The sequence below is a fragment of the Sorex fumeus genome, unplaced genomic scaffold (assembly GCF_029834395.1).
Source record: "Sorex fumeus unplaced genomic scaffold, SorFum_2.1 ptg000053l, whole genome shotgun sequence".
Lineage (NCBI taxonomy): Eukaryota > Metazoa > Chordata > Mammalia > Eulipotyphla > Soricidae > Sorex > Sorex fumeus.
This window is the reverse complement of record NW_026606110.1, coordinates 2,467,602-2,485,269: the sequence shown is the minus strand read 5'-3', so window position 1 is coordinate 2,485,269 and position 17,668 is coordinate 2,467,602. Positions and strand designations below refer to the sequence as shown.

The window sequence follows — 17,668 nt, the reverse complement described above, 5'->3', positions numbered from 1 at the left end:
CACCCATGCCCCCTACCCAAGAGCTTGAAAGTTGCATCAGCCCTTTACACACAGGCTGCAATCACTGGCCCGCTGCTGGGAGGGAGCGAGGCAGCAGCGCGTATGCATGGGGTTCCTGCCCTCTCTACAACCTGGTTGTTACCTCTGAGAGTTCTGCAAGAGCTGGGGAGTCAGAACAACTAGTGCGACGTGGCTCATCTACAGCCTTCCCTGTAGCTTCTCAGAAGAGCATCGTTTTGTGTCTTCTGGTGAAAACTTGAGTTCTCGCTTGGGTATCTTTTAGGGAAGACCTTCTTGATGGTGTTGGAAAGGGGGCAGTGACCTACAAGTGGAGAGATAACTGAGGCTGAAGGTTGTCATTAACCCGTAGATGAGGAGGGTTAAACTGGTATGTTGGGATCAGAACTACCTCAGTCCTTGAATGTTGTAGTAGGGAATTAGCTGATAAAATGGGTGGCAGGTAAATGCAAATAAAAATTTGTTCTGTTTTTTGTGCCACACCCACTGGTAGTAGCTCAGGGACTACTCCTAGGCTCAGTGCTCACGGGATCATTCCAGTGGTGGTACCAGTGACTGAACTTAGGACTCCCACATGCTTTGCATATGATCCAGCCCTTTAAATTATCTCCATGGCCCCTGAAAACAGGTTTTAGTCTGCATTTCCCCCAAATATCTTTAGATCTTCATGCACAATCCCAAGAGAATTCAGAATTTTCTGTAGAATACAGACACAAAATTGCTGGAGCGATAGCACAGCGGTAGGGCGTTTGCCTTGCACGCAGCCAACATGGCCGACCCGAGTTCGATTCCTCTGCCCCTCTCGGAGAGCCCGGCAAGCTACCGAGAGTATCTTGCCCGCACGGCAGAGCCTGGCAAGCTCCCCGTGACGTATTCAATATGCCAAACACAGTAACAACAAAGTCTCCAATGGAGACGTTACTGGGCCCGCTTGAGCAAATATAGTTGGTGCATTCCCTCTGGAATCACCCATATTCCACCATGGGGGTATAATTCCTATCTTTTACTTTTTGGAGTTCCCTCTTCTCTCTCGCTCTTCTCTCATTCTCATACCCTAAATAAAAAACTATTTTAATTTCCAAAAATTGAGGCAAGGAATTAAGAGAATTACTAGTGGTACTCACAAGCAGCAAAGGGAAGTAGTGAAATAATAAACCAATGCAATGCTCTTTGAACACTTCAGAGTTCACTTTTTAAAAATAATAAATTCCTCTTTCCCCATGAAGAGCTGGCTTGGAGCCTAATGGGATGGTTCATTTTCCTCCAGGGCATTAGGTAGAGGTCATTCATAGCAACAAGATGTTGGGCTTGATCTGATGTGGCAAATCCTACCTCTTGGAAGTCAGGTTTGCCTCTGGAACTAATGGGAAAACTTGGCATGGGGATATGAGCAACACCCCTTATCTCTATAAATATCACAATTAATCACTTAATGTGGAGTGTCCTCATAGAAAGCATTTGTCTAGGATTCCACTCTGCTTTTTAAATGTTCTTTCCTTGCTCTCACATAAAAGAGAGATTATATCATTTAAAAGTTACTCGAGATTTATTCTTAGATCTACAGCTTTGTTTAAGAGCTTTTCCAGAGGCAAAATGGTATTTCCTTTCGCTAAAAGAAAGAAAAGGAGGGAGGCAAGAGGAGTCCCCCCACGCTTGATGAACTGAATATTAGGAATACTGGCATAGAACGGAAGAGTGGGGGAGTGGACCAACCCGTGTATGTTTTAAAGAAAACATCAATTTCTTATTTAAAAAGACCTAATGGATTCTTTATTAATACAATCAATTGGTTAGGGAAACATAAAGAATAAAGTGACTTTTAAGTGTATTAAGTGTTTTTTTTTTAAAGAAAGACTTCTCATTGGTAGTAAAAACCACTGATGATAAGCATGTGCTGAGCTAAACTCCCGAAAAGTCTGGAGACAATAACTAGGCAGGAACATGCTGGATGTTGAAGATAGAATCGTGAATCCATTATTACGGTGAATTAGGTTAAATTGGTACATTTGTATAAAATTGTAATCTGAGACATACCTATTTTTTTATATATACAGATGACAATTTTTGGGGTCCTGTTCAAGTTTTGGCCTCAGTTTTGTGAATTTAGGAAGAATTTAACGGATGAAAATATTCTGAGTGTCTTAGAGAAAAGGCAGACACTTAAGCAGAAAAAGAAATCAGTACTAGAAGATGAAAAGTTTTCAAAGGTAAGTTGAGACTCCTGTGGAGTTGACTCTTGATTTTTAAAAGCTGTGCCATATATGAGAATTTATAGAAGAATTTGGTATGGAGAAAACACCCTTAGAGAGTATAGACCGTAGTGGCCTTCAGACCTTCCCTTGAAGGTCTCAAACTTGATTTTCAATACCTCTGAAATGGTGTCTTTTCTATATGGAGTGTTATTTGACCTGATAAAAATCTACCAACCCCAAGTTTTCACACCCCAACTGTTGGCCTTCCTCCACGAGAGTCCACTGGGTGTTCTCTCCACTTAGGTTCTTCCTTCTCTCCTCCTCTGCTACCCTCAGCTCTGGGGTCTGAGTTCCTAGGTCCACTTCTGTTTGTTTCTGTCCTTTTGCACTTGCTTCATTCTAAGCTACCCTGGCGGCAGGGAGTCATCTCCTATTTGCCTTTCTCCTAACTGACTTTGCCTCACACGACCCAGTCCAGTTCTATCCACATGCAGCAGCTAAAGGCTTATGGATATATGTCCATACATGGATCCCCAAACACCACAGAAGCTGTCATGGTGTTCCACCCCTATATTTCTTCAATGTACTTTATGAATTCATGTCTAACTCTTCAGTCTTCAATATGTTTTGTGCTTGGTGTGAGATAGTGGTCCACCTTCACTCTTTTACACGTGGCCATTCAGTTTTTCCTCTCCCTATTTATTGAAGAGACTTTTCTTTCTTCATTTCATGTTTCTCTATTTTTCTGTTCTTTGGACTGAGAAGGGGCAACTGCTCTCAGGTAATGTGTTTGACCTTATTTATCTACCTATCCTAGTTGGGAAAAGAGGTAGAAAAAAATAATGAAAAAATGCTGAAGTAACAATATAAGGAAGGTTCATATTTGCACAGGTCAGAATAAATACTGGTAACTTTTTCCCCCCTCATTTGCTGAAGAAATAAAATACTGCAGGAAAAAAGGCATGTTAATCTTGGTCCTGAGTTCTGTTGCCTACCCTGTCCCTGAGGCAACCGCTAAGTTTGAGAAACAGTCTTCTAGATCTGTTTATTTATTTAATTTAATTGTTTTTTTGCTTTTGGTTTTTGGGCCACACCTGGCAGTGCTCAGGGCTTTCTCCTGGTTCTGTGCTAAGAGATCATTCCAGTTGGTGCTTATAAGACCATATGGGTGGTGTCTGGATTTGAACTGGGGTCACCCTGTATACCAGGCGAGCACTTTGGTCTGTTTCTCTGATTTTTAGAAAAACAGGGCCCTTCACAGTGGTGTGTGGAGTCAACAGCCCCACAGTTCTTGGGGGTGCCAGGGATTGAACTCGAGACCTTGAATGTGTATTCTTGCCCTCTGAACTATTTCCTTGGCCCCAAACCTTCTCTCTCTTTCTCTCTCCCTTGGACCCATTTCACGTTTCGTCTTTTCTGATGGCTCCACAGTATTCCATGGTGCCCAGCTCTTTGTGAAGAGGGTGGTTTTGTTTGTTTGTTTTTGTTGTTGTTGTTCAGCACCAGCAACTTTATTGAAAAGGGGCAGTGGGCCCCTCCCCTGCCCCTGCTCTGCGGTGCTCAGTGGCTCTCGGGTCGACAGTCCGAACTCCCCGCAGAGCAAGAGAGTGCTTTTTAACTTGCATATTCCCATCAATAATACAGAGGATGACCCCTTCCTGTTTTTAACTAACCATATTGTGTTAGTTCGCCTCAGCTACCATAACAGAGTTCTGTAGACAACACAAATTCATTTTCTTATGTCCTGGAGGCTGGAAATACCAGATCCAGGTGTGAGCTAATTGAATTCTTGGTCAGACCCTCTTCCTGCCTGGCCTGTAGACAATCTTCATTTCATGGTGTCCTCAAAATGCCCCTGATTAGATCTACTGTATGTACATATTTCTATGGCATTATAGCACAGAGGTAGGGCATTTGCCTTGCACGCAGCCAACATGGCCGACCCGAGTTCGATTCCTTCGCCCCTCTCAGAGAGCTCGGCAAGCTACCGAGAGTATCTCGCCTGCACGGCAGAGCCTGGCAAGCTCCCCGTGACGTATTCGATATGCCAGACACAGTAACAACAAAGTCTCCAATGGAGACGTTACTGGGCCCGCTCGAGCAAATCGATGATCAACGGGAGGGCCTTTACTTTACTTACTTTACTTTTATATTATATTATAATCTGAAATATAGACTACGGGTTTTATTTAATCAGAATGACCTCTTAAAGCCCTTGACTCTTCGGATAAAGTCATCCCAGAAGTTAACAGTTTCCAGATAAAAATCTGGATGGGGGGACACAGTTCCATCCCCCGCCTATATGGTGCAATGTAGTTGTCATATCTCAATTTATAAACTCAACTTTTATGTTTTAAAAACTAAAGCAAATTAATTATATATTTTATTACACCCACATCTTGTGTAGCTATGAATAAACTTAAATCTAGTTGATTCAGCGTAATGGCATATAATAATCCATCCTCTGAATAAATATACGTTTCTACTGAACTGCTTCTCTATGGTGCATTTTCCACTTTTCACAGTTGCCAACAATACGGCGATCAATCCAGGTAGGTGTATTTCTATTTCCATGTACAAATGTTTCAGTCTTGCTGAGTACTAGCATCTCTGCATTTCCAGAGGGCAGAACTACAACTGGGCATTGGCATTGGATTGAGGTGTATGTGTGTGTGGTCCTGTGCTGTTCTGTCACCTCTTAGATTCAAATAACCATTGGAGCAACCAAGAAAGCACGAAGACCCCTGGTGATGCTGCTGCTTTTGACCTCTCCTCCTCATCCCTCCTTTTTATTCCTCTCTTCTAGCAACCAGCAGTTTTATCCTAGTTGCTTCTATCCTGTCATTCTGAGGATGCAATCGGAATGGAATTCTCCCCTGTGATACTTAGAGAATTTTCTTTTCACTCAACGAAAACGCCCTTGAGATCTCTCCGAGTGATGTTTTCCGCAGTTTGCTCCTTTTGTCGTTAAGTGCTGTGCCCTAGTACCTCTGTATCACAGTTGAACCGTCTACTCAGCAGAGGCTACTTGGGTCTTATTTAAGCTTATTACAAAGAAATACTAATAGTTGCTGTCGTGGGCATTTGTTTCCCATTTTCCCATGTACAAACAGTGTTGCAGTCACATGCCTGTAGATGTCTCTATAGTCACATGTGTAAAATTGTTCTTGGAACTGCTGAGTACCAGAGTAGATGTGTTTTGAGTCCAGTAACTGCTTTCTTCCCTTCGCTGTTAGTACTCTTGTTTCATAACAGCTTTATTGAAATTTAAGTCACATTCCATAGAATTCACACTTTTTAAAAGTGTGTAATATTTTGGCTTCAGTATATTCAGAATTGTGCAACCATCACTAAAACTTAATTTTAGAACATTTTTATCGCCCCTTCCAAAAAAGAAACACTGTGCCCGTTAGCAGCTACGCCTCCCCTTCCCCAGCTGATGGCAAACCCCAGTCCACCTCTGCTATTTCCCATAAAGGGACATTTCAGATAAATGAAATCATACAAGATAGAGTCTGCTGTGACTTTCTCTTGTCCTATTTTCAAGGTTTAGCATGCGTTAGCATGTATCTGTATTCTTTTTATGGTTAAATAATATGTCACTGCATGTCTATCCTAGGTTTTATTGACCCATTCATTTATTTGGTGTACATTTGGGTTACTTAAGCTTTTCTGACAATTATGAACAATGCTGTCATGAAAGTTCTTGTGCAACCTTGCATATGGGCAAATCTTCTCACTTTTTTTTTTGAGGGCCCTGGAAGTTGACATGCCAGCACATGTGATAGCTGTAGGAGGGTCCACTAAACTCTTTTCAAACTGCTGAACTCCCTTCTGATCCTTTGAGGTCAGCATGTCTGTCTGTCATCCTTTTCTTTTCTACTTCCATCTTGGCATTCAAATTAGTCTCCTATAGACAGCTTACACTTGGGGCCTGGTTTTTAATTTTTTTAAAGTTTTAATAGTGAAACACCATGAGGTACAGTTATAGACTTACAAATTTTTGTGCTTGGGTTTCAGTTGTACAATGATTGAGTACCCATCCCTCCACCATTGCCCATTCTCCAACACCACTGATCCCAGTATCCCTCCCACCCCCCATTCCCCCCATCCCACCCTGCCTCTATGACACTGTTTACAATAGCTAGAATCTGGAAAAAACCTGAGTGCCTGAGAACAGATGACTAGTTAAAGAAACTTTGGTACATCTACACAACGGAGTACTATGTAGCTGTTAGAAAAGATGATGTCATGAAATTTACATACAAGTGGTACTACACGGAAAGGATCATGCTAAGCGAAATGAATCAGAAAGAGAGGGACAGACATAGAAAGATTGCATTCATCTGGGCAACATAAAGTAACGAAATAGGAGACTAACACCCAAGAATAGCCGAGATAAATACCAGGAGGTTTACTCCATGGCTTGGAGGCCAGCCGCACACGCTAGGGGAAAAGGCAGCTCAGATAGAGAAGGGAGCACCAAGTAAAGTGTGTTGGAGGATCCTCCCAGGATGGAAGATGCATGCTGAAAGTAGGCTATAGACCAAACATGATTGCCATTCAATGCCTCTTAATTTTGTTTTTTAATCCACTCTTTCCATATGTATTTAAACAGAGGTATTTAATCTATCTTTTAAAAATGTTAGAGCCAGCATATAATAACATCATTATTTCCAGGGTATAAAATAATGATTCCATATTTGTAAAACTCAGAAGTGATCATCGGAATATTACCTAATGTTCATCACGATGTGCTGGAGCGATAGCATCAGCGGGTCGGGCATTTGCCTTGCACGAAGCCAATCTGAGTTGGATTCCTCCGTCCCTCTCTGAGAGCCCGGCAAGCTGCCCAGAATATCCTGCCTTCACGGCAGGGCCTGGCAAGCTCCCCGTGGCATATTTGATGTGCCAAAAATAGTAATAGCAACTCTCACAATGGAGACATTACTGGTGCCCGCTCGAGCAAATCAATGAACAACAGGAGGAGAGAGAGAGAGAGAGAGAGAGAGAGAGAGAGAGAGAGAGAGAGTTCATCACAAACACAGTTACACAGCTTGTCCTTGTTATGAAAACTTTTAAGATCTCCCTTGCAGAGGCCAGGTGGGATGGGGGGATGGGGGGTGGGAGGGATACTGGGATTAGTGGTGGTGGAGAATGGGCACTGGTGGAGGGATGGGTACTTGATCATTGTATAACTGAAACCTAAGTACAAAAATTTGTAAGTCTACAACTGTACCTCATGGTGTTTCACTAATAAAAATTAAAAAAAAAGATCTCCCTTAGCTGTCAGTTTTGCGGTATAGTAATGTGAATGGTTGTCACCGAAGTCTACATTCCTCTTTGGTGACTAATCGTAGCTGGACATCTGTACCCTTTAAACCCCTTCACTTTTTTCTGTCCAGCTCACTTTTCTGTTCAGCCTCTTGTGACCCCCAGTCTCTTCTCAGTAGCAGGAGCTTGATTGTCTTTTTAATATTCCACAGTGAGTGACATCATACCGTGTTTCTCTCAGTGACCTCCTGGTCCAGCCATGTTTGGTCAAAAACAATCCCTTGTTTCATTAGGGTGGGTAGCAACTAGCAATACACAGGAGCCGTCCCCAGCCTGGTGCTCTGGGATCATTCCCGAGGGTGTTCAGAGGACCAGATGTGGGAAGCCCAGGCCCACATGAGGTTCTCTGTCTAGTTTAGATCTTAACCCCTTGCCAGATGTAGAAACACATACATTATCTCCTTGTGGCCGCCTCCCTCTTACGTTGCTGATGTTTTCTTTGTGGTACAGTCACTACTTTTCAGTTGTTTTATTTTTGACTTTGCTGCCACTGCTTTTGGTGTCCAATTCAGATTTCATCACCAGACCCACATTAAAACACCGCCTATGTCTTAGGAGTTTTATGATTTAAAACGTGGTTCCAATTGTGTTCATTTTCATGGTCTTGGTGTACAAAGTTTAAACACCTTCACCTTCGCCAAAGTGCCCCGGTGCACTGCCCCCCCCCAGCCCCTCTCTGTTTTTTAATTTTTAATAGTGAGACATCATGAGGTACAGCTGCAGACTTACACATTTTTGTGCTTGAGCCCCCCACTGTTGCCCCATTACCCTTAGTCTGGCCCTGGCCCTCCTCCCCACTCTCTTACTGCTTCCTGCTTCATAACTAACCTCTGTTATGAAGTCAAAGACCGAAGGTTTATCCTCATTCAATGCTGTGTTGTCCCTTGTATTATTTCTCTGTAGATCAAAAAGGAGGCGGGGGGGGGGGGGGGGGAGGGAGAGGGGAAGGGGAAGGAGGAGGGAGAGGGAGAGAGAGAGAGAAAGTATCTTCTATAAAGGCAGACTGGGGGTGGGGGGTGGAAAGAGGAAACTGGGGACATTGGTGCTGGGAAATGAGCACTGGTGAAGGGATGGGTGTTGGAACATTATATAACTGAAACCCAATCATGAATAACTTTGTAACTGTTTTCATCACTGTGATTTTTTTAAAAAAATTAATTTTGTAATAAGAGGAAGGAGGTTATCTGGTGTTTTACTTTCTTCCTCTGACCTGTTTTGCTTAACACAGAGCCCTCAGATTCACGCATATTGCAGCAAACCGCATGACTTCCTTTTTTCTTGCAGCTGCATAGTATTCCATTGTGTATTTTGCCCACAGCTGCTTTATCCTCCCAGCTGTTCCTTGGGCATTTGGGTTCTTTCTATATCCTGGCTGCTATACTAAGCTCTGCATTGAATATTGGTGTGAATATGTCCTTTCAAATAACTGTATGTGTTTCTTGGGATAGATGCTGAGAAGTCAGAAATCTGGGTCATATGGCAACTCTCTTCTTTGTTTTGTTAAAAAATGCCATATCGTTTTCCACCATAGCTGAACCAGATAACACTGTTTCCAGCTCTGAATAAGAGGTTGATTCCTCTCTTTGTGCTAGGGGCCGTTCTCACTGGCATGAGGTGGAATCTCACTGTCGTTTTGATTTGCTTTTCCATGATAACAAGCTGAATGCTTTTTCATACGCCTACCGGCCAACCAGGTGGTCTCAGCAGAAAAGTATCATTTATTTTTTTATTTTTATTTTTAAAATTTTTATTAGTGAGACATCATGAGGTACAGTTGTAGACTTACAAAGTTTTGTGCTTGGGTTTCAATTATACAATGATCAAATACCCATCCCTCCACCAGTGCCCATTTCCTACCACTACGGATCCCAGTATCCCTCCCACCGCTCATCCCCTCCATCTCACCCTGCCTCTGTGGCAGGGCATTCCCTTTTGTTCTCTTTCTCTCTTATTGGGTGTTGTGGTTTGCAAAAGAGGCAATGGGTGGCAATCATGTTTGGTCTATAGTCTACTTTCTGCATGCTTCTCCCATCCTGGGAGGATCCTCCCAACACCCTTTATTTGGAGCTTCCTTCTCTATCTGAGCTCCCTTTTCCCCTAGCATGTGTGGCTGGCCTCCAAGCCATGGAGTAAAATTCCTGGTGCTAATCTCAGCCATTCTTGAGTGTTAGTCTCCTATTTTGTTACTTTATGTTCCCCAGATGAATGCAATCTTTCTATCTTTTATTTTTTAATGTTTATATTGTTTATATTGGTATAAAAGCAATTGTAAGAGCAGCACCTGGTATCCTATTGCTGGTGCTGATCAGATGATGATCAATGAATGTTAGACAGAGCAGCATCTTGAACTCCTGAGAAACCTCAATGAGCTTGGTGATCATCGATGTAAAGAGAGGGGTGCGGCAGGGTGATACCATTTCACCAAAACTCTTCAGTGCCAACCTCGAGAACGTCATGTGACGAATGAAATGGGAAGGAATGGGAGTGAAGATAGATGGTCGGCAACTACACCACCTCCGCTTTGCTGATGACATTGTTCTAATAACACCAAACATTAGCTAAGCAGCACAAATGCTGGCCAACTTCGACTGTGAGTGTGGAAAGGTCAGACTACAGCTGAATCTCACGAAGACAATGTTTATGAGAAACAGCCTCATTCCTGACACTCCATTCTCTCTCAACAGAACAACTCTCTCCGAATGCAAGTTATGTGTACCTAGGTCGAGAAGTCAACATGACAAATGACATGGCACCTGAGTTGCGCAGGAAGAGGAGAGTGGCTTGGAACGCATTCAAGAGCGTCAAAGAAATAGCCAAGAGGACGAAGAACCTCCGGCTTCGGGCACATCTCTTTGATTCCACTGTTCTTCCTGCATTAACATACACCTCAGAGACCTGGGCCCTACGAAAACAGGATGAGAATGCTATTCCGGTCTCCCAAAGAGGAATCGAAAGAGCTATGTTTGGATTATCACGTTTCATTCAAATGAGAAAAAAATCTGGAGTTCCGACCTCTGTTGATGGTCAATGGTCAAGAATCAGGAACGCTGCCTCATTTGCCAAGGCGTCAAAAATCAGATGGGTTGGACACGTAATGAGATTTGGAGATGACCACTGGACTAGAGCCGTTACTGACTGGATTCCACGGGACGTCAAAAGATCACGTGGCCTCCCACCTACCAGATGGTCAGACTTCTTCGTCCAGACCCTGAATGATCGGTTTGAGGCTCTTAATTTTCATAGAATGAACAGACGCCATTTGGGCTACACTAGCATGCGACAGGGACAAATGGAGACGTTACTGGCGCCCACTCGAGCAAATACATGATTAACGGGAAGACAAGTGATCAAGTGATCAAGTGATCAGATGACTCCTCATGTGAGGACCTCACCAAAACATTCTTGCATGTCCCTGCCCCCACTGGGGTGGCCCAGGGTCAAGCAATAGCACTGGGTCCAAGTAGTACCGTATCACTGAGTAGTGCTAAGAATTACCCCTGGGCACCCTGGGATACTTGGAAGCTCCCTCCCCTCCCCCAAACCCATTTGTTTTTTTAACCAAATGCTATTTTTCTTTATTTTGGAGGTAGGTAATGAGGTAACATTGGCTTCCAAGGCTGTACATGTTGGTATGTTTTAGGTGTAAAATGTCACCATGCCCCCCGCCCAACCCTGTCACTCTCCTTTCCACCTCTATCCTGGAGACCCTCCCCTCAGTAACCTCACTTCTGTGGTCAATCTTGGGGTTGGTTTTCACTCGACATTGTCCATGACCTGGCTTTGTATCTTTTGGTCCCACATATGAGTGAGAACCAGCATTTGTCTTTCTGCTCTGACTGATTTTACTTGGCCTGGTCTCCTCGTCATTGTAGCAAAAACCAAGATTTCCCTTTCCCTCCACTGTGGTCTGGCTATTCCCTGGTGGCCACAGGCCACAGCTCCCTTGTCCAGTCCTGCGTCCCAGGCCCCTGGCCAGGTTCCACCTCCAGACTCTGTGAACAGTGCCGCGGGGAAGGCTGTTCCCTCAGAGCTTCTGTCGCCTTTGTCTCTTACTACTCAGCAGTGCAGCTCTGGCTCCTAGCTTAGTAGAAAGCTCCTCACTATAAAATAACATCCTTAAGGTGCAATCACTTGATCCCTTTACAGGAAAGTGCCAGACAGCATATCAGCGTTTCAGGGATTGCACTCAAAGCAGCTCCAATGACCAGCGACACAGCATTGGGCCTGTCAGCCTACGGGAGACAGGTGAGTAGGACAGACGCCCACATGCACCTTGCCTGCCTGGTGCTGCACAGGGGAACATGGTGACGGGGTCAGGAGACAGGTGCACGGGCAAGCTGGCGTGAACAGGTAAACAGTTTAGCATTGTGGGGAGATAGCACAGTGGGGAGGGCACTTGCTTGCCAGTGCACACAGCTGACCCGGGTTCAATCCTCTGCACTATATAGGCACCTCATATGGTCCCCTGAGCTGACCAGGAGTGATCCCTGAGCACACAGCCAGTAGTAACCTACCTGAACACTGCCAGGTGTAGCCCAGAAACCAAACAAAGAGAAAAAAAATCTAACAGTTTAGCACTTGGGGTGCCCGGAAGAAAGAACTAACTTAGAAGTTTTTTCCTGGACGATGTAGTCCAGGGAAATAATTTCCTGAGCTCCCTGGAGGAGAAATACATGGCTGAGGTTAGAATAATTTTGTGGAACAAGCCAGGACCAGGCGGAGAGAGCACGAGAGACACATCACAAGTGCTCGAGTCTCTGGCTGAGCGAGAAAAGAATAATGTCCAAGGCCTCAGACTCAAATTTTCATTTCTTTGAAGACATGGTTAATCATAAGATTAACCATCTTGTGCTCATCAATTTAAACATTGACAGTTTTTATGCTTATATATCCGTTAATGGCACTTCCTGAAATCTCAAAAATTTCATTTATGTGCATTTTAATGACATATATAAAGTGTTTGTCTCTGGGTTGGGGTAGAGGATGGGTCATACCAGGCAGTGCTCAGCGCTTACTCCTGGATCTGTGCTCAGGGATCACTCCTGGTGGGCCTCAGGGAATCCTATGCTGTGACGGGGATTGAACCTGGGTCTAGTTCATGCAAAGCAAACACCTTACCCTCTACACCATGCCTTCAGCCCCAGAAGTATTTACCTCTTTAATAATTAAGGTGAGAAATAGACTGTTTAGGCAGTGTTAAGGAATGCTGAATCTGCTCAGCTACCCTTCCAATTTTAACTGATAGACACTGAAGCTATTATTGAAAGAAGGAAAATGTCCAAGTTTGTGGAGTAATCAGGAACTAATTACAATGGGGAAATGTAGACGTAGGGATACCAGGTTTCCATCTCATTTTAATTTTATTTAACTTTTAGGTTTGGGGGCCATATCCAGCAGTGCTCAGGGCTTCCTCCTGGGTCCCTGTTTAGGGATAATTCCTGGCATGGCTCAGGGACCATATGGGGTGTTGGGTTTCGAATCAGGATCAGCTGGATGCAAAGCAAGTACCTTACTCCCTGTTCAATCTCTCTGGCCCCTTCCATGTCATTTTTTACTATAAGTATTTCATGGAGCCTGAAAAAAAAATCACTTAGTCTTTTCTGAGCCTGTCTCTCTTCAGTTAAAAATATGAAGTTAGAGGAATAGTACAGAGGTTAGGGTGCTTGCCTTGCATGTAGTAGGCCTGGGTTTGATCCCCAGCATCCCATGTGGTCCCCTGAGCACTGCCAGAAATAATTCCTGAGTACAGAGCCAGGAGTAACTCCCCAACCCCCAAAAAGTGGGGGGAGGAAGGAGAAGAGGAAGAGGAGGAAGAAAATGTGCTGCCATTGTAGCCTTATATTTCCAGGATTTTGTAAGAAACTTTGGGAAACCAAAGGCATTTTATAAGCATATATTGTTCGGCAGTGTGTATACACTGTACTCCCATTGTTCATCAATTTGCTCGAGCGGGCACAAGTAATGTCTCACAACAAATTGTGAGACTTGTTGTTACTGTATTTGGCATATTGAATATGTCATGGGTAGTTTGCCAGGCTTTGCCCTGCGGGCAAGATACTCTCAGTAGCTTGCCGGAGTCTCCAAGAGGGGCGGAGGAATAGAACCCGGGTCGGCCAAGTGCAAGGCAAATGCCTTACCCACTGTGCTATCACTCCCGCCCAAGCATATATTATTTTAAAATTTATAATATGTATGTTTTGATATATATGTAATATTTTGTGCCTTTATGTTGTTTGTGAAATAATATTATTTTAATTTTATAAATATATACTGATATTACATCATACAAGTATAATTGTTACTTTTTTAGATTTAGTCAGGAAGTCAGTGAACGTTTTGCACTAGGAATTCATGGAGAAACAGCACACCATTACCCTCATCTCATCCTCAGCCTCCTATCTGGGGCCAGAGGATATAAAAATGCAGGTCAAGGTTATAGAAAAATGTACCTTTCCTCATCACAACTAGCCATACTAAACTGAAGTAAAGTAGATTGATAGCAATTCCTGGTAGTACCCAGTTACACGGGTAAAAGTTCTTTTTATGAGCAGAGAGACAGTAGCGCAGGGTAGGGCACTTACCTTGGATGTGCCAGACCCAAGTTCAATCCCAGCCATCATATCCCTGGAACCCCACTGGGTGTGATCCTTGAGCACAGAGCCAGAAGTAAGCTCTGAGCACCTCTGGGTGTGACCCCACCTCCCCCACAACAAACAAAAAGTTCTGTTTATAGAAAGTCATGTAAATGTAAATTTGTGTGTACCTATTTGTGTTGGGCCCGCTCGAGCAAATCGATGATCAACGGGAGGGCCTTTACCTTTACCTTTACCTATTTGTGTGATACTTCAGAAGGTCTAATGGTTAGAAGGGCTGATATAAGCTGCCTTACCTTCTGTTTATTTCCTGGGGCAAACATTTTCGAAATTAACCTTGAATATTGTTTTTCCAGCCAACCTGGTGCTACTCAAAGTACATAGAAGCTTTAGAACAGGAAAAGCTGCTGCTTAAGATCCAAGAGGACCTGGAGAAAAAGATGTATCCAGGTAATGCGTGCGTGTGGTGTGATTCCCACTGTACAGCCACATGTGCGTCTTAAGGGCGAGGGGCTGTGCTCACTGTTTTTCTTACTTCCCTATTTCTGTGACGCCTCCTCATTTTCTACAAATTTTCAGTCTGGGGGCTGGAGAGATAGGACTGTGGGTAGCGTGCTTGCTTTGCATGCAGTCAACTGGAGTTCCATCCCCAGCATCATATGTGGTCACCTAAGCACCACCAGGAGTAATTCCTGAACATTCCCTAAAAACAAACCACATCCAATGCTGTCGTTTTCTCTGGAAAAGAATGTCTTCCCGCAACACCCAGAGTGAGTTGCTAGTGCTAGTCTGTCTCTGCTTCTTTCTTCCTTTTCTTTTCATGGTTTTGTTTTGGTCACACCCAGCGATGCTCAGAGGTTACTCCTGGCTCTGCACCCAGAAATTACTCCTGGTGGTGCTCAGGAACCATATGGGAGGCTGGGGATCGAACCTGTGTTGGCCACATGCAAGGCAAATGCCCTGCCCACTGTTCTATGGCTCCAGCCCCTTATTTTTAAACTTATAATAATTGATATGGGGAAGGGTTTGGGGCCACAAGCCCTTGGTGCTCAGGAGTGACCTCCGGTTTTGCTCAGGGGACTGTATGTGGTACGAGGGATGGAGCCAGGTCTGTTGTGTGAAGGACTTGCTCCTACTAAGTGTCCTGACCCCCAGCATGTATGTGTGTGTGTGTGTGTGAGTGTGTATGTGAGTGTGTGTATGAGAGTGAGTGAGAGAGAGGATATGGAGAGAAGAGAGAGAAAGAGAGAAAAAAGAGAAAGAGAGGATATAGAGAAAGAGAGGAGACAGAGAGAGAAAAGAGAAAGAGAGAAGAGAGGGGAGAGAGGAGACAAGAAGATACAGAGGAGAGAGAGGAGGCAGAGAGAGAAGATAGGAAAGAGAAGAGAGTGAGGAGAGAGAGGAGAGGAGACAGAAGAGAGAGAGGAGAGAGGAGAGAAAGAGAGGAGACAGAGAGAGGAGATAGGAGTGAGAGAAGGAGAGAGGAGAAAAAGAGAGAGGAGACAGAGGAGAGAGGGGCGAAAGAGAGAGAGGAGACAGAGAAAGGAGACAGAGAGAGAGAGGAAGGAGGGAGGGAGCATTGTGCAAGTACACCCAACATCAGGAGAATTTTCTGTCTCTGTGTGTCCTTTTCTCTGTGTGTCCTATGTCTGTACTGTGTCACATGTCTGTGTCCTGTGTCATGTGTGTATCCTCTGTGTGCTGTGTTCATGTTGTGAGTCTTCTGTGTGCTGTGTCTGTGTGTGCTCTCTGTGTTCAGTGTCTGTCTCATGTGTATCTGCGCACATCTTCCGTGTGCTGTGTCTGTGCGTGTTTCCTCCGTGTGCTCTGTCTATGCGCATGTTCTGTGAGCTGCATCCTGCAAAGGAGGAAGGCGCCCGTACCTTCCCACGCTGACCCTTTGTCCTCTTTCCAGAGTGACCAGCTGGGAGCACATCCAGCTGCTGAGAGCTGTACGGTAAGTCAGACCCCAACACACCCTTGAACACACCCTCAGACATGCAGGGATGTCCATGCATGTGCACCAGACACACTCGCACATGCATGCACACATGTGTCCAGCCAGAGCCCCTGCTGCTCTCCTGGACTTAGTCAGCACCTCAGTGGTCTTCTGAGGAAACCGCAGTTTCCAGAGCCTTTTGCCAGCTGCCTTTTCCCCACACTTGAACAAAACAGCTGACAGGCTGAGCCCAGGCTCTCCCGGTTCTGAGGAGAGTCCCCCTCTCCCAGTTGACATCTTGCAGCAACACTCTTGGCTTCTCCAAACCCTTCGTGTTCTGTTCTTGGGGAACCCCCTAGCTGCCTGTATGTTCTCATCCGGTCACCAGCTCTCGTGTGGTCAGCTGGACCTAGAGCCCCCTTCTGCTGTGCTCCCAGCCCTAGTGAGTGTTCCTGGGCCCGCCAGCATTTGGGCCATTGGCACACCCGTTCATTGTTTTGATACCTCTCACGACTTTTTGTACGTTCTGGTATGTGAAGGGCTATACTTCCTTCTGCTGTCCATGTTCCCCAACACTTTGTTTACTTTTACAGGCTTTCTGGGGCCCTGGATGCGTAAGGGATGTTCTGATAGTCGGCTTCAGAGCAAGACTGTCACCCAAAGAGAGTTTGGCCCATTCTGCTCCCTCGGCCCTGCTCTGGACACACAACAGTCAAACCTGGGAAGACTTCTTGGAATAGGACCATTGGACTTCAGGGGGGCCACAGACAATTTTTTAACAAATGTGTAGTATTTACTGTACTTAGCTCACAAATATATTTAGTGGGTGGTCAGAGAACTAATATTTGTGCCAAAAGACCCCAAACATAAAGAAAAGAGGCCTCCCCAGGCTCTTGCTGTTCTCAAGAGAAAATCACGAATCAACACAGTGGTTTGCAAATCCAGGTGTGGACAGGGCTACACTGGATGCTGGCAGGGTCCTGCAGGCAGGACTCAAGCATGTCCCTCTCTCATGGTCTCTTTCTCTGCACTCTCGGAGCGAAACTATGAGGGGATCCAGAAATTGTATGGGTGCACCGGTCACCTACAAGTAAGGGTCCCCTTTTTCCAATAACCACTCCTCCCTGCCACTTCAAGAATATTCAGGTACCTTTCTACCGAGTCTTTCTGTCCTTTATCACTTTGCCCACTTCACTTATCTGTGAGCTACAGTCACTAAATTCGTCATTGCTTTTATTATTTTGAGCAAGTTGTTATCAATGAGGAATAAGAAAAAAATTAAAATTTATTTCTTTACTCTCAATGCATTCCTCCTAAAAGACTCTCATCCTCTTTCTCTGGTCTCTAACCTGCATCATTTCACTTTTGCCTGAAATGTTCCATCAACATTTCTCATAAGAAATGCACAAACAGATGCCCTCCAACTTTGTTGGCCTTTAAAAGTCTTGGTTTCTATGGGCTGGAGTGATAGCGCAGAGGGCACAGTGCTTGCCTTGAAAGTGGCGGACCCAGGTTCAATCCTCGGCATCCCCCGAGCACCACCAGGAGTGATTCCTGAGTGCAAAGCCAGGAGTAACCCTTGAGCACTGCTG

The 17,668-nt window shown here is 44.7% G+C and overlaps 1 protein-coding gene across 1 annotated transcript in view; it reads left to right on the top strand.

Annotated features, from left to right (window-relative positions):
- The window catches only part of RGS22 (regulator of G protein signaling 22), a 151,803-nt gene extending 135,109 nt beyond the window's left edge, over positions 1-16,694 (top strand). Inside the window, exons 28-32 of the mRNA XM_056124946.1 lie at positions 2,073-2,225; positions 11,691-11,789; positions 14,494-14,579; positions 16,053-16,094; positions 16,670-16,694. Of these exons, the coding sequence (XP_055980921.1) occupies positions 2,073-2,225; positions 11,691-11,789; positions 14,494-14,579; positions 16,053-16,094; positions 16,670-16,694 (405 nt within the window). The remainder of the gene's footprint in view (positions 1-2,072; positions 2,226-11,690; positions 11,790-14,493; positions 14,580-16,052; positions 16,095-16,669) is intronic.
- The last annotated feature ends 974 nt before the right edge of the window (positions 16,695-17,668 follow it).